The 27316-nt window shown below is 41.8% G+C and overlaps 3 protein-coding genes across 3 annotated transcripts in view; all 3 read right to left on the reverse strand.

Annotated features, from left to right (window-relative positions):
- Positions 1-956: 956 nt before the first annotated feature.
- LOC134875126 (glutathione S-transferase A-like) lies at positions 957-3794 on the reverse strand. The gene is made up of 6 exons (XM_063899560.1): positions 3547-3794; positions 3354-3419; positions 3033-3138; positions 2244-2362; positions 1354-1439; positions 957-1260 (listed from the first exon to the last, which is right to left on the reverse strand). Exons 1-6 carry the CDS (start codon positions 3712-3714, stop codon positions 1128-1130), a joined length of 678 nt encoding a protein of 225 aa, XP_063755630.1. The 5' UTR covers positions 3715-3794; the 3' UTR covers positions 957-1127.
- A 2460-nt stretch (positions 3795-6254) lies between these two features.
- Positions 6255-9555, reverse strand: LOC134875127 (glutathione S-transferase A-like). Its single transcript, XM_063899561.1, is given in 7 exon segments — positions 6255-7253; positions 7361-7425; positions 7427-7450; positions 7532-7650; positions 8123-8228; positions 8356-8421; positions 9290-9555. Coding segments are annotated over 7 exon segments (681 nt in total). The 5' UTR covers positions 9458-9555; the 3' UTR covers positions 6255-7120.
- A 1042-nt stretch (positions 9556-10597) lies between these two features.
- fhod3a (formin homology 2 domain containing 3a) overlaps positions 10598-27316 on the reverse strand; it is a 71877-nt gene continuing 55158 nt past the window's right edge. The window contains exons 14-30 of the mRNA XM_063898757.1: positions 26631-26690; positions 25975-26109; positions 25513-25563; positions 23597-23814; positions 21984-22310; positions 20500-21203; positions 20013-20153; positions 17133-17291; positions 16858-17043; positions 15628-15747; positions 15251-15412; positions 14549-14739; positions 14198-14402; positions 14032-14055; positions 13239-13446; positions 12940-13104; positions 10598-12046 (exon numbers count right to left, since the gene is read on the reverse strand). Coding sequence (XP_063754827.1) covers positions 11967-12046; positions 12940-13104; positions 13239-13446; positions 14032-14055; positions 14198-14402; positions 14549-14739; positions 15251-15412; positions 15628-15747; positions 16858-17043; positions 17133-17291; positions 20013-20153; positions 20500-21203; positions 21984-22310; positions 23597-23814; positions 25513-25563; positions 25975-26109; positions 26631-26690 — 3136 coding nt within the window. The 3' untranslated portion in view covers positions 10598-11966. The remainder of the gene's footprint in view (positions 12047-12939; positions 13105-13238; positions 13447-14031; positions 14056-14197; positions 14403-14548; positions 14740-15250; positions 15413-15627; positions 15748-16857; positions 17044-17132; positions 17292-20012; positions 20154-20499; positions 21204-21983; positions 22311-23596; positions 23815-25512; positions 25564-25974; positions 26110-26630; positions 26691-27316) is intronic.

A 27316-nucleotide genomic window follows, 5' to 3' on the forward strand; every position in this document is an offset into this window, starting at 1 on the left:
ATTATTGTGTCAAGAAAAAAGCAGTTCAGTGTTTATGGTCATTTGGCGCATGTGTTTGTTAACTGGCTCATGTGTGTAGCATTTCTAATGGCAATGTTTTGAAAATGGCCAACAAGTGAATCCGACAGATTTCAATGTCTTCAGAATGAAAATCAGAATCCCTTTATTCTGATTCTGATTCTGAAGACACAGAAATCTGTCGGATTCACTGACTTAGAGAACTGTGTGCACTGTTTTGCAAAAAGTGCCATGATGAATTGAAAATTGAGTGCAAAGCTGAGAATGTGCTTAGAGTTTTGGAGACTTGAGCTGAGGTTTTGCTCTTCGAGTGTCACTTTAAATAAGTATGCTTTATGTGTAATTTTGGTGTGATAGCAATGGAAAAAAACTGTAACGTTCTGTGGAATTATATCTGCTTTTGGTTCAAATGACATACAATCAACTATTTATTTCCTTCTTTGTATTACCCATTCTCAAGGCTATATAACATTTGGGTAAATAAAATAATTAACATCCTTCTCAAATGTCCTGATTGACGTCAGCAATATGTACAGTAACAGTGGTTTGTTTACTTTTGCTCATTTGACCTACCAATGAGGGACCATCTGTCGGAGGTGGGGCATCCCTGAGAGGATTAAAAATGACTTTGAGCATAGCCAAGACAGATAACGTTACCGGGTAATGCTACTGTTCTAAAAACAAACACGCCATAGAGAGTGATATGAGTATCTTCATGTTTTTTCTGTATGAAAAAGTTGAACAGTTCATAATCTTGTTTACAGTGTGTTGCCACCTTTTGGACATACAGGGGAAGACAGATGGTCGAATATCTTTGTGTAGAGACATACTATATCTCCCCGAGACGCAGACCTCTGTCAAACATAATCCAGTCAAACATGGACATAAAGTTGGATCTGTTTAAACTGAACTTGAATGAAAAATAAAAGCATGAACACTTTCAACAATCAATTGTTTTATTGTTTTTGGTTGAAGCGCAAGAACAGTATCTGCAGTTTAGGTCAAGCACATTACATAAAGAAACAACAACGGTAGGAGCAATGCATATTTTCTAAAAAATGCAGCCAGCTAGATAAGTGCAATGCAAGGAGTGGTGACAAATCTCAGTCTCAGAGGTCTTTCAGGATGTCCTGTGTCTGTGGGTTCTCCAGCCAGGTTGGAGGCCAGGAGGTTTTGATGCTGGGTCTGTCCTTCAGAGAGTTGTGGTAAGCTGCCAGTTTAGGGTAACGCTCTTCACAAAACCTAAAGGAGGAATAAAGGTTGATATTAACTTCAAATTACAACGTATTCTCTTTGTATGCTACTTGGTCATGTTCTGTGATTTAATGCACATACCCAAAGCGGTAGAGATAAGCGATGGCTGGGAAAACCATCACATCAGCCAGTGAAAAGGTCTTTCCTGCCACAAAAGGGCCTGATGCCTGAAAGACAAATACAAAATAAAGGAGTTGGAGAAAGATTCATGTACTGAAGGAGAGATCTGACAACCCTGATACTCATGACAGCTGCCATAGAGGGCTAGAGTTATGGTATTATCCTGATCAACCTATAGATTGGATTGATGGCTTTTCAGTGGCTAGCTGAGATATAAAAAGATACATGTGCCTTTAAAGAGTCACATGAAAATAGCATTTAGGCTACAGCTATCTATGCTACGAAGCTAACAACAACAACAAATCCACAGGTACCAACCAGCATTACTAAAGCTTACTTATCAGCATGGTATACTGTCTAATCTGTAAAACTGGTGGTTCCGTGCTTGACTAAAGCAGTGACTTCCTGGCTGCTTGCATTTTATTAGTTTATTGAAACGACTCTAATGGCAAGATCCTATGAAGCTTGAGCCAACAGTCAGTTAGCTTAGCTTAACTGGAAGCAGCCGGGAACAGCTAGCATGGCTGAACCAAAACTATATTTAGTGATAATTAGTAATCATTAGAGGTTGATGTAGGCGTTTCTTATAATTTTGTACAGGTAAAAGGCAATTTCCCCCTATTGTTTTACTCTTTTTGCTAAGCTAAGCTAACCATTTGCTGTCGGTAGCTTCACACAGACATTAATGGTATGAATCCATCTTCCAAAATGTTGCTTCTGGTCTAACAAAGCAACTTTCCTCACATTCAACATCTAATTGCAGTGTTTGTTCAAAAAACCTGAGCATGTGCAACTTCACATAAAACCTGTGATGTCATGTGTGATTGAGTGTACAGTATTTATTTATCTACCTTCTGCATGTATCCCTCCCACAGCTTGAGCTCAGCAGCTAGGGCCTCCTTGTTTCTCTTCACAGCAGAGTCATGTCTCTCTGCCTCCGGGACCTTCCAGGTGTAGTAGATAACGTCAGCTGGAAAATGTAAAAAAGCAGGCATTCAGTCGTGACGGCTGCTCTCGGACGTGTAAGCGATAACAATAATGTATAAACACTCACTGTGCAACATCCAATCCCACATTGTGATAATTGCTTTTCATCTCCCATGGCAGCCAAAAGGTGGCGTAAGGACAAGATTACGCAACCTAGTTATAAAACACTATCTCCCCAAAACTGAAAGTCTCATGACTTCTGCTCTGCATGCAAAGCCAGTCTAAACATGTGATCCTTTGTAGGGTTACTATTTTGACCTCTTGGCTCTTGTAAAAAGGGGTGCACCACATAGTTTTCATGCATGGTACAATGGTTAAATTATGTGAATACACAGCTCATTAGTCAGGTCCCTTGGGTGAGGGTCATTTAGGTTGCGCTCCCTCTAAGGAGAGTCACTGAAAACATGAAGTCTCAGAGGTTTAAAAAGGCGGCAGTGTACAGGGTTTGTTGCCAAGAGCAATCCAGTTCAAAGTCTCATAAGTCACACCTCTAAGTACATCAGGTAAGTCATACAGTTATGACTGAGAAAAAGCTGTAGCAGCCTGGTTAAACATCAAACTAATTCAAATGTAATGGCAATGCCTTATTGTAATAATATTTGTGCAGGATTTGCAGGGTCAATTGTCTGCTTTGCATGTGAGAATCAACATACCCATTTTCTGGCTGAGCGTGTTAGCCTCAAACATGCGCTGGTACATCATGGCTTGCTCAGCAGGGCACTCAGGGATCAGCTTGTTTCCCTGGGATTGGAACTGGCTCTGTTGTTTGAGACATAGAAAGAGCATCCATTATGATCACAGCTGCAAGGCGCTCCGGTTTCTCTACGTCTGGAGGTGTAAGGTGACTGTTTGTCTTGCATGCATTGTTGAACACACTGCACAAGCGACCTTCCTACATGTTACTCCTTGGTGTTATATTGCTTCATAAAAAAATAAGTAGGGGTGCAAGTTGAACAATGTGACCAGTTTCTTACCTCCAGGTAAATGCAGGCAGCATAGGACTCATTCAGGACACGGTCTTTGTGTTTGAAGGCAGGAAGCTGTGCGAAAAAGAGCGGAAATAACACTATGTTATTTTAAAAATGAATATTGTGCATGCAGGAAAAAGAAGACTGACACTATATTAGTGTTTGTATCATCTCTGGGTAATGTTGAAAGTGAACCTACCTGTCCCCTGGGGTTCATTTCCATGACTTGAGCTGACTTGTGCTCCCCTTTCTCAAAGGAGAGCAGTTTCTGGTTGTAGCCCTTCAGGTTCTTCTCCTCCAGAACGATCATCACCCTCCAGCAGGGGGGAGAGCCGGAGCCCCACAGCAGAGTCATTTCCTTGGCCATGGTTTAAGAGTGGACTGCAACACCTGAAGGCGAGTGTGTAGGGAGAAGTTGTAAAGGGAATGTGTCAGATGCATGCTTATATAGCAAGCTCCACTCCTTTGCGTCCATTGGTGGAGTTATGCCCCATCCCATTTTTCTGTTATCACCAAAGATCTTTGACTCAAGGAAGTTAAGATGGTTCACATCCTATGCAAGTATGTTAACCTGTTAAATCGATACAACATAATGTCATATTACAAAATCGCATATTTCAGTAGCTGCGTAAAACTAATCTAACGTGGGTTATACTTTAAGCTGCAAAAATCCATAGGCATTAGTAAAGTCACATATGAGGAGGAGATACTTCTCTCGCTTGCATGAATACTCTTTGATCCTAGCTATGTTGGAAAAGGAAAAAACAACTGAAATAGTAAAAATGTAAAACTGTGTGCACTGAAGGGGACCTATAAAAATAACACCTATACACTGGAAATGTAATATACAATAGCCATGATCAAAGAACTTAGTGTTTCCTTTAAATAGTAATTGTACTATATAGCATTCCAGCATGCATTACTTAAAATAATAAAGTACTATCATGGTTTATTGTTTTATTCCTGCAGTGATTTACTTCACTTTTACCCTTACTGCTCATTAGTCATCCTGACCGTTGAAAACTCATGGTGACTCAGCACTTTTCCCTTAGCCCTGCACGCACAGAGGAAACCGGCTCAGGCACTTTGTCTTATCTAAACAATGAAGTCGCTACTGGATGAAAATACAGCACCTATCCAATTAAAACAGGTATTATGGTATTAAAAAAGAGCGCCCACTGTTCACATTTTCACATATAATATGCAGATTGTTCGTGCCTCTTTCTCTGAGCAAGTCTTTGTACTCCAAACAGTGTGATCGTGCCAATATCGACACATGATTCATGACGAGTCATATATTTAAACATTTGGGGAAATCATTTTGTCCTTCAGTTTGGTCAGGACGTGGCCTGCATTCAGACAGCTTATCGCATGAGTGAAAGCTGCAAAAAAAATCCCATAAAAAGACATTTTTGCTGTACCTTCCAGCACCCATTAATAGCAATGAGTCTGAATATATGTGGTGTTGACTTTGAATGAGCGCACTGGTGACATTCCACCTCTTCATATCGTTTAATCTTGTTTGTAAAACTTGACTCGTCATTATGCAGGTTGTCTTTCTTGAGTGTGCATGGGTCAGGTAATCATTTTCATTTTGCTTTGCAAGCATGACAAACAGTTTCTGTTGAAAAAAAAACAAAGCCATAATAATAATAATAATAATAATAATAATAATAATAATAATAATAATAATAATAATAATAATAAAGGGAATGGTGTTTACATGACAGTCTTTTTATATGTGGTAATGCACCATGGTACTGCTCTACATGCAACTAAAACCCTTTAACATGGTGGCTTGTGTCCTGTGTACATGCAGTACAGAATGAATGCTCCCACACCGTACAATGGATAAATAAATGAGAGGGTGTAGTTGTTCACTCTACTAGGTACATGCACCTGGTTCTATGTTTGGAAGGAGCCATTGTTTTTAAATGCAATGACCGCAAACACGACAAGACAAGTGGAGCCAGTTATTTGCAAGGTTAGTTTGCCAATAGATGTACAGTATTATTCACAGGGACATGAAAAACCAGAATTACAGCCTGGTGGTGGTATGCTAGTGAACGTTTGTTCCAAAGAGATTCCCTCAAGGCGTTCCTGATATGGGTCTCACAAGATTGGGATGAATGGATCGACGGCCACAATTGACACAGAGGCATTATAAGCAAATGCAATCATGAACAGTGCAATACATGGAAGATGAGGTGTTGGAAGGCCAAAAGGAGAATAGAGAAATAAAGAGGTGCAGTCTAGAGACTGGGGCAGATTGGGATGTCATCAAAGTGCCCCCGCAGCCGTCAGGATATGGGGCCTGACCTGAATATAAGACCTAAAATGTGTCCAAATGCCAGATGGATTTACTCAATAGTGGAGAGTGGGACCTGTGTCTGCAGAATTTTAAAGGAAACTGGGTCACTGATGCTTGTGTTACTCTTTTCACTTGGTTTCTAAACACTGATCCATAAGGACGTCAGATCAGATAAATGTTTACATAGTGTTCCCAGTGTATAGTACCAGAGTATTCTTTATGTATTAACAACCAGAAGCAACAACGACTTAGTTCCTCTGAAATCCTCAGCTGACAACAGAGGAAGCTCTGAATCCCAAGCTGCTGTCCTCGTGGTTAAGTGTTCAGGATCTGAACCAAAGTTTATAAGCAAATAAAAACCACGCTTCTATAGAAGAGTCACAACTATGTTTTTTCTAAGGTGTGCACTTGACATAAGTGATATCATTTGTATTTTAAGTAAACAATTTCATATCTTGCATGCAAAGTCATGCTAACACAGCATTTCACTCACCTTTGTGCAGAGCAAGGGCATTGAATATAACCGCAGGGTCATGTTTTCATAGACTCCGCCTACTTTTATTTTATTGATGTGTGATTAAATAATCATTCCAGACTTGAATTTGAACAGTGGGATTTATTGGGTTTCTTCAATGTTCAGCAACAGTAAGGTTTAAACATTAATACATCCTTACTCTTAGACATCACATCTCCAGCAGTCACGTTTTCCCAGGGGAATTGTAGAGGCAGTATATAAGGCTTGAAATTGCATGCAAGACATGTTAGTTTTAGTGCAAAAATAGGTACAAACCCAATCAACTACAACAAGTGGTTTCATAGAAAAACTGATTAAAGTGCTGTTATAGTGGTGTGATAATGCATTACTAAATCCTTATTGATGTGAGTCAAACTTTTATCTTGGCATCAATGCTAAATAATACCTTAATGATGAGTGACTTCTTTTCCTAGTTCAGTGTGCAAGCATCACGTGTTGCAGTTTGGGGAACATCTTGACACTAGAAATGGCCATTTTATATCAAAAACTGATCTTGTTTTACCTTAAATTCACAAACAAACATTGTTGTTTTTGCATCGCTGATCAGAGTTGGATTATATTGAACAACATGCCATTTCCTTAAATGAAATCAACATTTTCCCTGTTTTAAAATGTTACGTTTACCATCGCAGCAGAACGAGGTTTTATTCAAGAAGTGAAGGTAACACAGGGGAGTAACTAATATACAAATGATAGATTATTCTGTTATCATTTACCAACTGATGTTTTGTCAAAGATTTCACAGAAACACGGCGTTTGAATTAAATATAGGAAACTAGATTAACAAACAAAACATTTCTGCTCTTGGAACACTCATATCTCTTATCGTAACCTCAACACTGTTTCTTTTCTTGAAAATGAAAGGGCTGTCTTGCAAAAAGCAAAAGCATCACAAGCAGGAGTGACTGTGGAGTGTTTGTGAGGATCTCAGATGTCTTTCAGATCGTCTTGTCCCTTGGGGTTCTCCAGCCAGTGAGGAGGCCAGCTGGCTTTAATGCTGGGGCGATCCTTCAGCAGATCGTAATACTCTTCCAGTTTGGGGTAACGCTCAGCAGACAGCCTGCAGAACAGAAAGTGGATAACATTTGAACTCTAATGTAAAGAAATACATCGCTTTTATTAGTGTGTGTGACTTCTGGTTAAATGCAACAATCTTTTCCCACTTACCCGAACTGGAACAGAGTAGCAACAGTTGGAAAAACGGTCACATCGGCCAGAGTGAAGGACGGTCCCTGCCAGGTTAGAGGCCGAGCCCAGCTAGAAAGAGAGAGGTGAAAAATAAAGCATGTTTCAACGAGACTATGCATGTTGGATTTTGTTTGTTGGCATGTGTACTACCTTCTGCAGGTAGCCCTCCCAGAGCTGGAGTTCAGCGGTCAGAGCTTCCTTGTTTCTCTTCAGAGCCGAGTCATGCCTCTCTTCTTCAGGGACAAACCAGGTGTAGTAGATTACAGCGTCTAGAAAAAAACACAAACACTCATATTGAAGGAAAGAGCTTCGCAGGGTGTGTTATCTCATCTCCTTGGGATAAAGTTTTGTTAAAAGTGAAGCATTTGCAGACATGAATTCACTTTAAAAGATAAAGCTGCATAATTCTGCAGTTATCATCATCAATATATCCAATGAATTAAGTTCACTTCATTTTCCTCAAACAGCTGGGCACAACCCTTTTAACAAACTTTAATCAAATAAGTTAGAAGAACAATACTGGCTGAGTATTTTGACCCATGGTTTAACACACATTTGTTGCAGGGACTATTTTCAGCATGCAGAAGAGCCTGGGCCTCAAAATAAACTATTAGCCCATTTTCATTTATTTGGATTTTCTGACAAACATAGGATAAATAATACAACTAATCTTACTATGCTAAATCTGCCAGAAGCTATTTGTTGTGCATGTATTAAAAGGGGATTAAATGTGGGTCTTACTGAGTTTTTCGTAGAATGTGAGACCTTCAAACATGCGCTGGTACATGAGGGCTTGTTCTGCAGCGCCGTCTGGGATCAGTTTGGTTCCCTGAGACTTAAACTGGCTCTGACGTTAAGAGAGAAAAGACACATCTTCGATGCAACACGTCATAATGTTGGAATGTTCACTTATGTGAGAATGCTGTCGCATGCCTTAGCTATTTGTAAAATGTAATGTGTGCACAGGCTCTCACCTCCAGGTAAAAACAGGCTGCATAGGATTCATTCACCGTGGTGTCTCCATGTTTGAAAGATGGAAGCTTAAAAAAACAAACGGGTTATAATGTGAGCAAGACAGATGACTCAATAGTTGATACAAGCCTCATCATCATCATACACACTGTGTTATAATACAGCCACAGGGAGCTAATTAAGACAAACTGCTTAGCTGCATTTCAGCGACTCTTTGGGGAACATCTGCTAAATAAGGTTTTAACAAAACATGGTGGTTAGCTAACTTCATTACATTATGTGTTTTTAATGCAAGTATGAGATATGCTCATGTCTTTAACTCAAGTACAATTTTGAGATACAGTACTTGAGGTACTTTTACTCCACTACATGTATATCATAGTAGCTGTAATATAGTAACAGTAATTCCCTGCAATTACCTCTTTGATTACATTCATAATTATAATCAAAACATATCATATATATTATTCTGAAATGAACAAATCTAAAAAATGAACCCTTTTTTCTTTTTTGTACTTAGAGCAGATTTTGAATGCAGGACTTGGAGGTAAATGGTTGTCCTTATCTGGTCTTTGCCGCCCTCTAGGGTCCCTTCTGTGAAAGGCAATGAGTAGGCAAAATCTATAACCGTAACGTTCAAATGATCCAGATTAAAAAAAGCTTTTAGTACATTTAATATGCGCCGAATTTAAAACGCATCTTTAATGCTGGTGCATTGGAAAACATTAAATAGTAGAGTTTTTAAATAATGTTTGGTTGGAGGTTGTCAATCAGGGAATATAATAATGGAGGAAGGGTAGGTAGCGTTTGCAATGACTACAAGCTGTTGCAGTTATTAAGCGCGTTATTTTAGGAAAGCGAAATGAAAAAAGGGTAGTGTTAGTCTGATATAATTTGATACCTTGCAGGTCGCAATGAATTTAGGCTATTCCATACCTGTCCCCTGGCATTTATATCTAACACTTCTTGGGACTTGTGCTCCATTTTCTCAAAGGAGAGCAGTTTCTGGTTGTAGCCCTGCAGGTTCTTCTCCTCCAGAGCGATCATCACCCTCCAGCAGGGGGGAGAGCCGGAGCCCCACAGCAGAGTCATGTTCTGGGCCATGGTTTCAGGTTTCAGTCCTTACTGACCTGTTGTCACTGAAGAGAACACCAGGCAAACGCACTAGAAAAACGGAATTGATTTCTTACTCTTTCCACAGTTAATGGGGGACTCAAGCTATAAAAGAAGCGCTCGTTGCCACCTGCTGGTGAGGAGGAAGTATTACAACACGTGGTTTATAAAATAAATTCACTTTATCACATTTTTTCCCCTTAAATCACATTTTTTATGAACAATGCTAAAGATTGTTGGTCTTCAAACAGTATGAGGGAAAATATAAATGCAAAACTTGTTTCAAATTAATATTTTCTTTTAATTAAGGCATTTATTTTTGTATCGTAAGTTGAATTACACCGTTTTTAATGATTATTTTTGAAATAACAAACACAATAGCATTAAGAAAATTACAATATTTATTTATGAGCTGACCTTAATGCTGGCTCTCCAACAATCAAGCAATTAAAACTAATATATTACAAAAAATAATTCTATTTGAAATAACAACAATAACAAATGTTTCTTGTATCCAAAGACATTTTTCATTTCAGTCCAAGATGTGTCATTAATTTGTAAAAAGCATTCATACTTATTAAGATTAATAATATATAAATATACTCCAAATTGTTACCTTGGAAGATAAATATTTCCCTTACCCAAACTGCTATAAAGAATTCTGTTTATTACGAGTTTCAATAAGAACGAAAATGGGTCCTGAAGGGTCTGAGTGTCTGTGTTTTAGCTTCACTCTTTATTATAGACTTTTTAAAGGAGATGAAGTAACAAATTCCTTAAATAAGTCTCTACTCTAGGGATTAATATGGCTGCACCTTTTAGTTTGCGTTTTTGATTATCCTGCACTCAAATCAACTTGACTTTTTGTCTTTTTCTGGGGTTGATTTCCAAGACTTCCAGGGATTTGTGATCTCCTCTCCTGTCATTTTGAGGGACAATAAAGTGTTTATCCTATAGCTTTTTTTTTTTCTGCCAGCAGTGGCCATGGGCACAAGTAAAACAGACATAAGAAGAGTCATTAAAACAAAACTAAAGGACTCAACATTGAGCTGCAGACACACATCCACATCTTTTAAGTGTGTTTCAGAGTGGAAAGCAGAGAAGAAGAACGACACTTGGATCCTTTTTTTTCACTCAATGTTTTTTGTATTTTATTGCAGAGTGTGTATACACAGCATTTCAAGTGAAAGTGTACGAACCATGGTTTCATGTTCAGCTCACCACAATTATATCTGTGCAGCGATGTTTCCCTGTGTTTTTCGGTTGTACCACGAGAGCAGCAGATGGTTCAGCTGAGACGTTTTATTATTATCCACAAACTTTTCAAGTTCATATAAAGTACAACGTGACCGCTGAACCCTGCTCCCCTCCCAGCACACAGCAATGCTTATTTCAGCTTTGAGCACATCTTTCATTTATTTTACAACAATTCACAGAATAGCCTCTTTTCTCTCAGACTATAATACAAGTTTCTACAGAAGTTACAAAAATAATACATCAAATGAACCGCACTAAACATGCACACTGTATCCTACAGTACTTAGTACCTGGCAGCTGAAAAGGGCATTTACACATTTGTCCTTCAAAATAGATTATTCAACTTTTAAAAATGTCTTTATCTTTTTGTCTTTTTACACTTTACAAACAGTTCCTCTGAGATAAATACTTCCTTTTGTCTGTTTTGTATCAGTCATTGTTTTCAGCATTAGAAACTAATAATGTCGAGTAAAGTGCAAGATGTCCGAGCTTTGCAAATAAATATTTTGCCAAAATAAAAAAAGTAAATTGTAACAAACAGTCGTACTCGATATACAGCACCTGTGAATGTGACATTTGTGAGTTATCTGAAGGAGGTGACTGTAACAAGAGGGAGGGATGGCTGAAAGCCCAGCACCGTCCCTTTTTAATGAAAGGCACATCACATCAGATAGAAAACCTTTGTTATTCCTACTCAACACAAACGTCACTTGTCAAACGTGCAGCTGCAGAAGCATTTGCCTCTTTGTTTGATGATCTCTGGGACTCTTTGAAACTGGATAAGAGAACAAATCAAACTCTGTCAACCTTGACAAATTGAAATTCACAGCTTCAATAAATGAAAAATAGTGACGTCACAGATGCAAAAACTCACAAGCAAAAAGTTTCCCTTAGACTAACGCACAACAATCTTTGCATTCAGTGTAGACGCAGCGGCACTGAATTGAAATCTCCTTTTCTTTGTCAAGTCAATACATCAGTTCTCTTTCTTCACTTCCTCTTTTTCCTCGGGAAGAATTTACCTTTGTGTTGCATTCAAAAAAAAGAAACGCTATCACGGCTGCAGCTTCATCACTCAGACACATCAGGCAACATTAGCAGCTGGCAAAAAACCTAAAAGGGGTTCGTGACTGGTGGAATACAACTCTGTAAAGTGAGGCGAAGGCAGGCGGCTGACAGAGATGTCCATTAAAATGATTGTCGCGGTGTTTCCACGGAAATGACGACAGGCGGCGGGAAGATCTTATTGTCCGTCTGGAGAATCGCTAAGTCCTAAAGCGAGAGCTTCCTCTGGGGTCAGACCGTTCTTCAGAGTCCGCCTCACTGTGAGGAGAGAGAAAACACATGATCTATGATTATGTTTATTGACAACTGTTTTTACAGCATGTATACAACTGCTAATTATGTCTCAGCATTCACATTTCCTGGTGATATGGACGATGTAAATCCGCTGCACAAAACATTTCCCGGGCCCTAGGCGGGGCGTGAACGCATCTTATTGCATTGTGGTAAATGTAGAGTCAAGTGTGTTTGGAGCTTCACCCATACCACACCATATCTCTGACGCAGCTGCACCAACTTTGACCTTTCCTTTTTAAACCCTCTACAACACGTCCGCCGACTTTATATAAAGAAAACATTGCTTAGTTGCTGGATTAACCATATCATAATGAGTGAGTAAAAAAAGAATGTTTTAATCACACAATACAAGAACAGAGAAGTGTGGATATGAAATCAGACATTAGGTTGAGGTGAGCAGATCAACCACAGGTATGTTTGGGGTGTGTGTAATTGGAAATAGAATTTTAAAAAGGCCCTATTATTTAGATTTGTAGTTTATTTTGGGTACTTTGTGCCTCTATAGCGACAGGTTGACAATTTTGAAAACAAAAAGGTCTTTATTTTTATCCTACTGCCTGTGCTGCTGCAGCCGGCTCTGTTGTGATTGGTCAACCGCTTAGAGATGCTACACCTCTTAGCCTATTGAGTACAATGTGTTGGAGCGCTAGCCAATTTAAATGCAAATGTTACATAGTGATGTCATAATGATACAGATATATATACTCCTTAACAGAACTTCCTTTGTAAAACTGATCCACAGATTGTATTAACCAATGTTAACCATGAGCAGTTCCTGTGTGATCACAGAAGCTAACCGTGTTGTGGATGAGTTTGTAGTTTGGTTTTGGGACAGAGGTTAAGCGTTCAGGTCTTACATGACTTGCGGTTAGCTCTGGATCTCCTCCTCTCTCTGGGCTGGGCTCTGGTTCCTGGACCCTGCGTGGCCGACCTCACTATCCTCTCCATGATCTCGTCTGCGTCGTCGTCTCCACAGATCGAAGTGTCTTCCACGGGTGGAGTCCGTGACGGCATGATGCGACCTTAATTTTTTTTAGAGGAATGATCGAGGCATGAACAAATAAAAACGTAGCAGAAAGAAACAACTTGAATAGATTGCACAGATGTTTGCACAGTAATCTGTACGAGTAAATACATTATATCCTCATCATCCTACCTCCTCTTCCGGGTCGGGATCTTGTCCGTGTCCGAAGCCCCGGCACTGCGCTGGCCTCCTTGTCTCCGCCGCTGAGGCTGGTCCTCAGCACGGCCTTCATGTGCTCGTGCTCTGCAGCGTCCTCAGTGTGGCCCAGACCCTGAGGCTGCTCACACTCCTGACTGCCACTCGGGGCGCTGTTGGTGCTGGTGGAGCCATACCGAGCACACTGGTGGGGAGAGACGGCATACAAGAGAGTAAAACATCTGCAGCTTGTATTTAATATATGACTCAAACAAGCCAGGACTGAAGCATCAAGGTGCACAGAATCATCAGCATTTCTTCTTGAAGTTCACAGTGAATTGTAATAATTAAGATTCTGATATGTTGACCATGCTTTGATCGGTCCTTATTATTGTGAGTGCGATAGATAAGATGTAATGTATTTAACGTAGGGTGATTGTTGTGTTGTGTACCTGCCGACGGACGGCAGATGGAAATGACCTAAAAGCTAAATCTGCCATAAATCATTATTTGTTTCTAAAAGAATAAAAGAAAAGGTTAAACATTCAACCTATAGAGATTATGATGCCTACAGTACTTCATTGATCCACTCGATAAGAAGGGAAAAATTGCAAAAAGGAAAACGTTGGCTGAGTAAAAAGGAACAGCCTGGAGAAATCTAGAAAAGGTTAGTGGTTTCATGCAAACACACACACACACACACACATGCACGCAGGCATACACACACACACACACACACACACACACACACACACACACACAGGCAGGCAGTTAGCACTCATGTTGATACCTCACTCTCCTCTTCATCATCAGACTACAGGGGAAAGAAAGGAGTGAAAGTCAAAGAAAATGAAGAATGAAGCATATTTGGTTTAAGAAAAAAAGGAAAAAGGAAAAAGATTTGAAAGTCAGAGTGTGGGTAAGGTATTCCGTGTGTGTGTGTGTGAGATGCTCACAGGAGCGTTGACGTCCATGATCATCTTCCCTCGGGTCTTGTTGCGTTCTCGGTGGTCGGCCCGTTTCTGTTTCTGTTGCAGCACGCGGTCTCGGGTGGTCCGGTACTCCAGAGCGAACTCACTGAGGATTTTACTGAACCTGTGGACGCTGATCTCCCTCACACTGTAGGCCGGGTGGCCGAGGAACAACAGGAAGGAGTGGAACCTGGGACAAGGGAAGAGAGAAAACAAATTCACATACTATATTTATAAGTAATAGATGTTGGTTAAGAGGCATTTCTTTCTGAATTTCTTCAAACACAAAAGCTGAAACCGTCAGCAGCATTTGTATAAACAGCTTGGGGGAATAACCTGTTGATGATCCTGCGGTGGACTATCTTGAGGATGATGATCCTCTCAGCGCAGTCTTTGAGGAAGTCAGACATCTTCTGCTTCAGCTGAGGCTTCATCTCATGCTTGGCGATCACCTTCAGGTGGTCCCATGAGGCTTTGCAGCGCCGCTCCATCTGACACAGGTTCTCCTGCAGCAGGTCGAAATCCACCTGGCAGAAGTGAGGTTGATATAAATTAGGGACTAGTAGAAGGAAGTTACTTAAAAAAAAGCCAGTAATATCTGTAGTACTTTTCTCTTTTAAGTGCTAAAATATGATCTGATAATTAACCAATAACTTATCATTTAAAACAATTATATATTCTTCCCAAATTTCAGAAAAACACCAAACTTGTTTTTACTTTAAATCCTTAGTGTGTGTTCGATAATAGGCATGATTAGCATATTGGCATTATGTCATGCAGTGTTTCAGAGATACATAACTTAATGATGGAAACGCTATAATACAAAGACATTGCTAATCATGGTGACGGGATCCTCTTCAATCCCTAACGTAAAAAAGTTCAGATTAAAATGCGCCTAATGTAAGAAAAGCAAAGGAACTAGTGAGTAGACTTATTCAAGGTTATGCTTTTAAAATTGAACCAGCTTGAAAACGTTTTACAGTATAGGGATGCAAAATAGTCTCTATCCAGTATTTCAATGGGGAGAGCTGAGCGTACTTTTGCAGATCGAGTGATGGCCCCGATCTCGGAGTAGAGGTCGGTGCTCTGAGGGAAGTTCTCCACCACCACGGAGCAGGCATGATGCAGCAGAGACTGCTTGTGAACCGTGTCCTTCACCTCTGGAACCTTCTCCAAATATGTCAACTCGAAGCCTTTCGCCTGGACGAAAAAACCAAAGACACGTAATTGAGTAAAGAAAGCATCTGGAGTCCTAAAGGTACACTGTGTTCTCACTGAATTGTAGTAGATATGGGATGTCTTTTTAATCTACAAATGACAGGCTTACACTCAAAAGCACTCCACTACAAACTACTACTGAACACCAAGAAGCAGGTAATGCTGTCCCAGTGTGACCAGTAATGGTCCTGACTCACGTTGGTGCTGTTGAGGAAGTTCCCCATAGAGAGCAGAGTGGCCAGGATGTATCGGAGAGTTTTGTTCTTCTCCAGCTGTTCCATACCCTCCTTCAGATCCTGCAGCGGCTCTGCTACTTCCTGAGAGGAGGAAAACACACACATAAGCACGCACACCATTAGTTAAGTCAATTAGGACATGTGTTTCTTGAGTCTACGGGGATAAAAGGGGTTGAACAGGTGCTTGTTTGAGATCATGACCGGTTGCTATCGCGGTCACCCTTCGCTAACAAATGTGCTCCTGATTATATGAAGACCTTTGTGTTTGAGCAGCAGGTTGCTTTAGTGTGTGTGTGTGTGTGTGTGTGTGTGTGTGTGTGTGTGTGTTTTGTGTGCCTGCACGGTATGTTGCCCTCCATTAAGCCTCCCACTAACAACCCGTCCCACAGAGAGGAGTCGGGAATGCCGCTCAGCCGAGAGCGCAGTCGGGAATGATGCTTTTCATGGAGATTAAAGACCGCTGCGTCCTGCGGAAAGCCGTAAAATTTACAGGAGAGCGGCATGGTTTTTCATTCTCTGGCTTTTCACTTTGAACTTCCCCTCCTGGATGCGCTCCAGAGGAAGATGAAGACAAGGTGCCGCTAATAAGCGTGCATATTTTGTCATGATGTAACCATGTTGACGTTTCGCGGATGTTTTTTGTACTAAGAGGGATGTTGATACCCACTGACACCGGTACAAGACACACACACACACACACACACACACACACACACACACACACACACACACACACACACACACACACACACACACACACACACACACACACACACACACACACACACACACACACACACACACACACACACACACACACACACACACACACAGATGCTCTGCACATTTACTCAAACCTTTATAGTGCTGAGTTGTTTGGCTTTGTATATGTATCTCTGTTTCTTCTATAATTAAACCACACAAACTAGCTTATTGTAATTTAAATGTGCTTGGTTTGGCCTTTCCTTCTCTACATACTTAATTAAATCCTACAGAGAAACACACAGCTTTGCTACATACTGACTGGCTGCTCATTCAAAGCATGTTGAGGATCACTTTAAGAGATGAACTACTAGATGTATAGAAGCTCATTATTTGTAATGCTTTAGGAAGGATTCAGTCTGTGCTTATGGATCCATGTACGCCGTTTCAGTTTTATCTAATCACAGCAGCACTGTCCCATGTTGATACACACCTTCTGATTGTCTCGTAGTCCATCTTGAAGGCCCAGAGCTGGAGTCTGGCGGAGAGCTCACTGATGGAGGACAGAGTGAGGAGGAACTGCTCAGCTGAACCCAGCGGGACCTCAGGGTTGGCCAGCTGGGCCTCCTGGATCTTCTGCTTCTCCTCCTCTGTGGGGATCATGGTCAGGATTTTCTGAGGGCAAGAAGAGACGAATATGAGAGGACAGCAGGATACAGCTGACAGATATAGGATTCTTTGCCAGGATCATCTGAATCTCTCACCTCAATGCCCTCCTTGTTTAGCGCGTACTCGTCAAAGTTAAGGATGGCCGTCTTGATGGTGCGAGGAGGAGGCAGCACCGTCAGACCGATGTTGATGGCGTTACTCCTCTTGGAATCTAACACGATGATCTCCTGCCGCTTCCCGTCTGCTGCTGTTTTCTAGGACATACAAATACAGAGAGGGTCAATGCTGGGTCTCTCCCTCTCCCTTCCTCCCCATGCCTCTCCCTGTCTCTCCTGTTAGTGTGGTCTGCGTTATGGGCTTGTAAGGATTAGAGGGATAATCACTCAGGTTACATTGACTGCAGCTGTTGCAACTATAAGTTGAGTAGGAACAGGAAATGCCTTACAGTGTGTGTGTTTTTGTGGGTGTCTGCAGTCATACTGTCACTGTATGTGAACAGATGACCTCACCAGCACTTTATAAGCTATTAATGGAAGGAAGTCGTAACATGTCAGCACATAAAAGTGTAACAGAGTAGCTGCTAAGACCTGGCCATGAGGTAGTAATATCCTTACCGTATGCAGACTGGAAGACTTCCTCTACAGCATCGCTCTGGCACTATGGAGCTGTAATAACTTACAGTTTATTCTGTTGACTGTCAGACTGACTCACACTTATTCTGATGCATTTTCTGCTCTACCACTGAGGGATTTTATCTGCCATTTTTTAAGTGTTTGTACTAAGATAAGTAACGAAATACCAATTCACGTAGTTTAGACGTTGCCCAAGGACCTACCTAAACCCAGCTGCCTAGAGTCACAGGCCCTCCCTGACTCTCTCCCGGACACTCACTCGCTGACTCTCTCACTGACTCTACCAAACTCTTTCCCCGACTCTCTCCCTGACTCCCTCCCTGACTCTCTCCCGGACACTCACTCGGACACTCTCTTGCTGACTCTCTCACTGACTCTCTCGCTGACTCTCTCACTGACTCTCTCCCTGACTCTCTCACTGACTCTCTCCTTGACTCTCTCCCTGTCTCTCTCTACCTGACAATCTCCCGGACTCTCTCCCTGACTCCCTCATGACTCTCTCCCTGAGTCTCACTCGGACACTCTCTATCTGACTCTCTCTCCATGACTCTCTCCCTGACTCTCACTACCTGACAATCTCCCGGACTCTCTCCCTGATTCTCTCCATGACTCTCTTCCTGACTCTCTCCCTGACTCTCACTCGGACACTCTCTCCCTGACTCTCTCCCTGTCTCTCTCTACCTGACCATCTCCATGACTCTCTCCATGAGTCTCTCCCTGACACTCTCCGTGACTCTCTCCGTGACTCTCTCCCTGACTCTCACTACCTGACAATCTCCCGGACTCTCTCCCTGACTCTCTCCATGACTCTCTCCCTGATTCTCTCCCTGACTCTCACTCGGACACTCTTTCCCTGTCTCTCTCTACCTGACCATCTCCATGACTCTCTCCCTGACTCTCTCCATGACTCTCTCCCTGACTCAATCCCTGACTCTCTCTCCCTGTCTCTCTCCCGACTCTCTCCCCGATTATTTCTCCGACTCTCTCCCTGACTCTCTCCGTGACTCTCTTTCTGACTCTCACTCTCTCCTGGATCCCCTTCCCCTTGCCCAGCCTGGGTTTTTTTTAGATAACCAATTGTTGATGGAACTCCACTGCTGTGACTTTTGTGATATTAATAAATGTGGGAGAACCAACCCACATTGAACGGGAACACATTTAGAAAACTAGCAAACACTGATGGTTGTATACCTGAAAAATAAACAAACCACGTAGGTGAAAACCTGCATGAAATTGGTTTGAACCTTGCAATCTCTAATCTTAAATATCTAAAGCACATACTTAACATTCTGATGGGTTAGGTAAGAGAACCTTAGAACCTAAAGAAGGGATCAAAGGAGAGTCTCCCACAGCAATAATAAGGAGCTAACTGTAGAGGTTGCTCTGACCTCCGATGGCTTGGATTTCTGGTGGTCCTTTAAATCCTGGATTCTCTCATTAACTGACAGCTTTGCTTGAGCTGTGTCGAGACTCTCGCTGCAGACCACCATCACTCTGTCGCATCATGTGCAGACCAGAAGCCGACAGAAGTGAGCCACTAACTGCTGCGGCTCCAACAGGCATTGTGGTTTTGAAGCAGCGGCTCAGGAGTTCAAAGTGTGAGACGCCTGCTTCTAGCTCCTCATCTTTGCAGACCATACTTTTGTTATTTAGAGGCTTTGTGAGAATTATGAAGGATTCAGAACTCCATGATCAGAACACACGTGACCTAGCTTAACCCTGAAAACATTCAACAGCTTTCATGTGCTGGAGATAATGGGATTCAAAACCCATTGACTTTGTTGCTGGCATTGGCAAAGTGTTTATGGAAAAGATGAGTTTCTACTTATTAGAATTTCTAAAATGTCAGAGTTTTCATGGTAAAATCAGCTTTGAGAAACACTGACCGACAGATAAGGTAATGTGTCTAAGGACCATGAAGTTTAAATGTTATGTACTGTGTCAGGTTTGTGATAAATATTAGATGTTTACTACATGGTTATCCTGGCCAAACAATAAAATATTTCCTTGATATATCTATAGAAATTAAGGAAATGCTTGCAGTCAAAAAAGTTAATCTTTACCTTTTAACTTTCATTTTTTTGGCAAATCAATTGCAGTCAAAATCATAGAGTAGCAATGCTGGATTATGTACAAGTTATTTTAATGTTAATAATACCGTGAGATCACTTTTTCCTTTTTAAATAACAAGGTTATCGCCAATTCATCATCGTCACACCCGTAGTGTGATGTAAGATGAAGGAGAGAATTAACAGCCCTTCCCTTAGATGCCATTGTGATAAATAGTTGGTCAAGACTGACATTCAGTCTCACACACTGGGATTATAAACTCTTGTTGTTTACCTTTGTAACCGGCATTTCCTTGGATTTTGTCTCAAACAGGTGTTCCAGTTTGGCGGTGTCCATTTTCACGGGTTCTAGTTTGGACCAGAACGAGTCTCCGCTCTGCTTGTAGTCCCTGTACTGAGGGTCTGTGGGACGCACCTGATCACAAACAGAGAAAACACCGAATGAATCACGTAGAGACAAACAACCACAAATATTATCTCTGTGTTTGTGCTGTCTGGTTTCTAGGCTGGCACCTAAAAACATGCCGTCTTAGAAGTACTAAACCAAAAACACAGGTTCCATATTACTGACAAACCAAACACGGTACTATGACTTCATTTCACCATGCACCGAGAAAAATTGATAGCTGCTGGATTGGCCTGACCTTTCTAAGAGTTTTATATCATTTTTAGTGTTTGAGCTAACAGGGCTATTGTTTTTCTCCATTCTGGATAACAATATCTATCTGACTGAAGTAAAGGGTCATTGTATCTCGACTCACCTCGCTCCAGAAGAGCCTGATTGTCTTCTTCTTCTTGTTGAAGAGTGGCGGCTCGGGGGGAGGAGGCCCTGGATTTGTGGAACCGAAGGAAGGAGGATGAGGAGGCCTCATGCTCCCAAGTAAGGGAGGGGGTGGAGGGCAGCAGCCTAGCATGGGTGGGGGCGGAGGGTACCGGAGGATGCAGGGCGGGGGAGGCGGTGGTGGAGGGAGGTCGCCACACCCTCCCATCAAAACAGCATCCAGAATGTCTTTGTCATCCTCGTCCGTCAGGTCGGTGAAGTTGATGTCCCCGATGCGCAGCTCCCGAGGGCTGGCCAGGAGCTGGTCCCAGATCGTGTCCGATTCCTTTTTGGGCGGGGGGGGAGGGGGCTCATTGGCCGGGACCTCGTGGTGAGGGGGGGTTGAACTGAGGTCCTTGATTAAGTTTCCAAATCTCTCCGCCAGCGGTCGGATGTTGGAGTGGTGATCTGATTTGCCGGCCTTGTGTTCGCTCTCCTGCTTATCGCCCAGTTGCACGTCGGCCTCCTCCTGAGTTTCTTTGTCCTCCCCTTCTCCTTTCTCATTCTCCTTCTCAACGTCTTCTTCTTCCTCCTCCTCTTCCTCATCGCTGGGCTTCTTGTTCTGGGAGTACAGCATGTCCAGCATGAAGAGTTTGCTGTTGAGGAGTTTGCCGCACGGCTCGTTCACCTCTCCCTCCTTCAAGCCTGAGGAGTTTGATGGTGATGAGAAGAAAAGGACATAAGAAAGAATTCACATTTCTAATTGTGACAGTTTAATGTTATTTGTGTCTTTAGGAGTCTTTTTAAATTAGTAAAAACAACATTGACCATGTAATTAGGGATATCTTGGCCTAAACTCAAAACCTGAAGTTAGCGAGCCTGCAACTCCAACTGGAGGTGTTGTTTAAGAGGTGAGAAGGCCTATAGGAGGCAGGAGGGCCTACTGAAAGAGGCCATTGAGTTGTATTACGGTAACTGAAGCATTTGGGGTTTTTGGAGCATGAACTTTAGAAAACATCTTGTATTTATCCCTCAATTATTTCCACAAAACGATATGCTTTCTCTTTTGTTGTTTGCTTTTTTTTCTGTACTTGTTTGTTTTTGTTTTCTTTTTAAACATGCATGCTAATCGGAGTGAACGTGCTTTTTTTGCACAACATGTTGAATTGGAAAACCATTCATGTGGTTGCAGTATAAAGTTAGAGAAAGACCCAAAAATGTTATTATGAAACATGAGGCTTAAAACTACATCACAATAAATGTATAGCAGCCTCTTAGCATGGACTCCATCACAGGCAAACCAAATGAAATAGACTGCTTACTAGATAACATTTGGGGATTTCTCTAGGTTTGAAAATGGTTGAAAACAACAAGTACACAACACAATATAAGAAAGTCTCAATAAGGATAATGTTCATATTAGAACTTTAAAATAAAACATTTGACTTCTATGTTGGTTCACAATGAAAAAACAAATCTACCCACCATTCTCATTGCTCCCCCTCTCCTCTCTCTCCAGAGTGCTGCTGGCGGAGGAGATGCTGGAGGCCGAGCAGTTGTCCTTCTCATTCACTTCCTCATTCTGTCGCTCTTTGTCACTCAGGATCCCGCTGTCCTCCTCCGCCTCCTCTTTCTCCTTCTCCGGTTCGGGCTCACACTCTTCACTTTCCTCCTCCTTTTCTCCTGCTTCCTCCTCCTGTACTTCCTCCTGTTTTTCCTCCTGTATGTCCTCCTCTTTCTGTTCTTCCTCCTCTTCGGCAGTGGCCTCTTTCTCCTCTGTTTCTACACTGGCACTGGACTCATCAGCCTCTTCTGTCACCCAAAAAACAAATCAGAGTTACTTCATTCCCTAAAATTCACATTTATCTCTGCAATGAAATACAGTTTGACGAGGTACTCTTTGATTTCTGCCCATGGGACACCCCTGTATCAACACACTCTCACTGATAAGAATAAAACACACACACACCTCTGCACTAATGTAAACAATATGTCAGGTACAGAAAGCCAAGTTGTTGCAGGACCAGGATATGAACAGGAAATGAAGAATTAAGTTCCTGTTTATGTGAAAACACACACAAACACGTCACTCTGCAGTACAGTCCATGCAGTGATGCAGGCGGGGTTAGAATAACACGACACAGTGAGGCCTCATACCCTCACCAGAGTGAGCTACAGTACCTCAGCTCATGGCTATGCATGCACCCGGCTCCAAAACAAGCCTTTTTTTCTTACACAAGATGTTTTGGCATTACACTTTCTAAAAGGCCTTTCAGAAACCTATGTGACCCTTTCGCTTATTTCCTTTCTGTGTATTTTTTTCTTTCTCCCCCCCCTGACAGATCCCCCTCCTCTCCCTCAGTATTTTCCACAACCTGTCTCGCCTCGCTTTCAATTGCTCACGCCAACCTTGTTGTTTAAAGGGCTGAAACAATTTAAAGGTTAAAAATGATTGCTTTGGGGCGCACTGTTAGGAGTTGTACTGGGGACCTTCTGGTTTTAATTATAGGTCCCCAAAACATTTCCCAGTAAGAATTCAAAGTCATACAAATGTTCTGAAATCTCTGAAACACCTTCAGCAGTATCACTTCAACGCGTTTCTATTCAGTTACCACCTCTACATAGGATTTAGATTGCCTGACTTAACACGCTTACAGAAATAGTTTATCCGAATACTTCTAAACAACAACACGTTGGTTTTGTGTTGTTTTTTTTTCTACATCCTAAAGACTGTAACTTTAAACTGTATTGAATTACATTTTCCAACGACCACTATGCATTTAAACCAGATTTGTTTCACAGTAACCCTTTAAACTAATATTTTCAGTAGTAGTTAAAGTAATAGTAGTGCTAACAGTACTAGCAGAAAATCTACTAGCTGTAGTAATACCGACTAATAATGTATATCTTAATACAAAATCTCTATATATATATTTATATTATCTCTTGTCAACAAACAGGGAGACGATGTTAGATTTCACAAGACTCTGTTTAGTTGATTTCATGTCAGTCTAACGTCTTGTCGTCTAATCAAAACCCCACAGAGACACTCATTACTTCACAGCTTCTCCATCAGACAGTAGTCTCAGTTCACCTACCAGTTTCAGAGGCGGTGTAGGGGGTGGCGGGGGTCTCGGCTTCGAGGTCGGCGTCTGCGTCCTCATGGGAGGCGAAAGAAGACGGGGTGCTGCTGCGCGATGACGAGGGCCACGACTCCGCGGGTTCGAAGGTCAGGCCGAGGTCAGGGCGAGTCCTGGACACCCGGACGTGCTCCCTCTCGAACTCCTCTGCCGCCAGACGCTCCACGTTCTTATACCTGAAAGAGAGGGAGGGTCAGAGGAGGCAGGAGGAGACAATGCACCTTCTGTGTTTCTCAGCAGGGCAGCCCTCAGTTTTTGGTATTTGCCAAATTGCCCTAAACTAAACTAGTTACCACAATTCATCACAAACTTTCAACTTTCTATTTGAGACTCATGCCTCCTCTTCACTGGTAAGCCCTCACACCTATACCTCGCCTCACAAAGCATTCCTCACTCATTTCCTGCAGGCTAGAGATCCACCATCCTGTCTAGCTAAATATTCCTGCAGTCCAAATGTGCAACCATTTTGAAAAAGAAGAGACGAGAACAGAGGGTGTTGAAGAAAGGAAGGGATTGGGAGAAGTTAATGTTAGTTAGGCTGTTGAAAGGCCGACCATCAGGAGTGAATCGGAGTAAACCTGTTCAAGATGTGTCTCGATCAGCTCTCCTCTCTTGTGCTTCTCCTCTCTGTTCATCTCCTTCTTCCCCTACTAAATTTTACCATCCAACCTGCCAGCCAAACACAGATTTGGGGCACTTTTGTAAACTCTCTCTCTCTTTCTCCCACTCTCCCTCACTTTAACCACTCCTCTTTCCCACCATAGCATGAATGTGTAGAGCTTCTGTTCAGACCTCATTAGCATCAAGCCACTTCAGAGGTCTGATGAAACTGGATACTAATACACGTGTGTGTGTGTGTGTGTGTGTGTGTGTGTGTGTGTGTGTGTGTGTGTGTGTGTGTGTGTGTGTGTGTGTGTCTGTGTGTGTTAATAAGAGTGACAGAAAGTAAGTGACAAATGTGTGTTGTGTGCTTCCCTTGGCTCAAACCCTGTAAATAGTCTATTACTTAAACTTAAAATTGTAGTTAAATTGTAGTTTTGCAAAACATAGATCTTCTCCTAGATCTATGTACCTCCATAAATCACTTTTTGATAAGCCGTTTACTGTAAGTGTTTTATAAGCTGCACGTTAACTATACAGTAGCTGTTCTGTAGCATTTGCTAATTAGCACTTTGCAACCAGCAGCTAAGCAATTAGCAAACAAAAACAGTGTTTAGTGGCTTTCACAAACCAAAAGTGTTTGCGACTGTACAAGCTTAAGTAATCCAGTTTCCGGTAAACTCTATTATATCCGACATGAACCATTATTTTTGGACTCCGTTGACTGCTGTTTAGGCCATCATAATTCATGCCAGTCCTTTCTGCCACAATGCTGTACACAGATTTCAGGTTAAAGAGGTTGGGGGAGTAAACTGAACCACTATATAATGTCAGGGTGCTTCCAGTACGATCCTGAATGTAAGCGTGACCTCATTTACCCTCTCCAGTAACTCTCTAGTTTCTCGTGAGTCCCATTTGCATAGAAACATTAAAATCAGCCTCATGAAAATTCTTTGTGTGTCTCTAAACGTACATGTGCTTGAGTACAAACGAGTGTGTGTGTGAGTCTGAGTGTGTATTCTGTGTGAAGAGCTTAACAAATCTCACAGAATGAAGCCAAAACAAACAAGCCCTTGGCAGAGCGCTCTAGTTAAAATGCTGCTTTTTAAGAAAGGAGAAACAGGGCAAAGAGAAATCGGCCAAGCACCCCCCCAACCTTTTTAACCTGAAAACAATTACTCTATTACCGGGCTTCCCAAACCACAGGCTGAAACATATTCCCCGTGGGTTCAGATGTTGAGTGTGTGTTGTTTGGACTTAGCGCACACACTTACCTCTCCTCCCGCGCATGCCTGGCCTCTTCCATTTTATCCACATAGTCACGGCTGTGAGAGACACACACACAAAACTATTTAGAACATAATAATTACACCCTGAATTCAAACTCAAAGAAGTTTATGCCACTTTTAGACAGTTAACATTCCGTTGGATGGGAGACAGCTCCAAAGCTTGTGGAAAGATAATATGACTCTAAATACATTCATTTGGAATCCGGATTGGCAAGCAGTGATGTGTGAGGTTAAGCAGAATTTTCTATTTCCGTTATAACAGCTGACAGTGGCACTTATTGACAGACCAGTTTTCTGTGATGATATGATTTTTGCAGTTTATTTGTGGTTGTCATTTTTTTTTTTTAACAATGAGATGTGGGTTTGAAGTTACAGAACGTAACAACCCCTGATCTAAATTGGTGACTTGGACACTATTTGGACAATGCAGATTTAGTGGCGTCCCACCTGTGCTTGTTCCTCTCCTCTCTCTCTATCCTCAGCAGCCGCTCCTCTCTCTCCACGCGACGGCGCTCACGCTCGGCCGCCAGAGATTCCTGGTGTTGTCGATACGAGGAAGAGAGAAGACCTCCCAAAGCAGGCCTGAAGGGAAGACGATACAGTGATTACTAGTGATACATTGGGTTTATAAAGCACACTACTGCAGCACAATGTTTAAACATTTCTTCCAAGAGCGAGACATTTAAATGATGCTTCATAATGACCTGTTCTTAAATGCTTGTTTCTCCTTACTATTTGTATCTGTTGTGAGACTATATGAATATACAAACAGCTAAATCTGTCCATAACACAACAAATGTTTCTTGCGTAAACAGAGCTTCTAAATGTGTTTGACACCACATCAGTTGCACATGATTGTATTCTCCATGGAGGAAATGGGAGCAGCTGCTTAGTAAAAAGGGAAACAGAGAGCTGAGATCCCTTTCCCTTCAGTACATCATGGCCATGAATTCACCACATGGCTGCACACAGTCCACTCTTGTTACACGTGAGTGTGTGTGTATGTTTGGTCCTGCAAAACACATGTGAATATGTAGTTGTATGTTGACCTTAAGAGTGCACAAATGTTCATTTTAAGGATGTTTTCATGTGGAGGCTCTCACCTGGAGGTGGTGGGCGTACTTGGGGTGCTGAGAGAGGAATAGGACGAGAGACCTCCATTCCTGGATAAAAGAGAAAGTGTTTGACAGTAAGTGACCTCGCCAGTCACCCAGTAAGATGACACCATTGACCACCGCAGTGCTGGTGGTGATAAATGAAGCACGTGTTACATAACAGGAATGCTGTTTGTGCAATAAAGTGATCCTAATTTATAACCGCTGTGGTGTTTATGCGCTTTTGTTTGTGGGCAATTCAAGGAAAGGTGTCTCACTTCACTTACAGTCTGCTGTGAGACTGAAAATAACTCCTGCTAAAGTACATATATTTTTTGAAGCTATGTTATTTAAGTGTTTTGAACAAGACGCAAATAACAGAACATAAAAATGCACAATTGACCCTAGATCCAAGCATTTGAATATAGGATAATAACAGGCAATATATGTGTAGTTGAAAGATCAGTGAATAGAAAAAGTGAAGATTAGAAAATGATCGTACAAAGAAGCAAAGAAGATTATACAGAAATAAAGGTGCTGTACTAGAGGTGTTCGTGAAAAGGAGTGTAAAGCTGTGACAAAGGGGAAAGAAAGTGTGGATTGCAGACACGTGCAACCGATCCACGCGATGACAGAAGTAAGAAAAAGAAATGCGAAGAAACAATAAGTGACAACAAGAGAGCTGACAGGCTGAA

This window comes from Eleginops maclovinus, chromosome 13 (assembly GCF_036324505.1).
Source record: "Eleginops maclovinus isolate JMC-PN-2008 ecotype Puerto Natales chromosome 13, JC_Emac_rtc_rv5, whole genome shotgun sequence".
Lineage (NCBI taxonomy): Eukaryota > Metazoa > Chordata > Actinopteri > Perciformes > Eleginopidae > Eleginops > Eleginops maclovinus.

Excerpts from the sequence above, each read along its gene's own strand:
- LOC134875126 (XM_063899560.1), bottom strand. The coding sequence starts at position 3,714 with ATGGCCAAGGAAATGACTCTGCTGTGGGGCTCCGGCTCTCCCCCCTGC. Across the intron at positions 3,420-3,546 it reads AAATGAACCCCAGGGGACAG|CTTCCTGCCTTCAAACACAA; the intron begins GTAGGTTCACTT and ends TTTTTCGCACAG. Across the intron at positions 2,363-3,032 it reads CACGCTCAGCCAGAAAATGG|CTGACGTTATCTACTACACC; the intron begins GTATGTTGATTC and ends TACATTTTCCAG.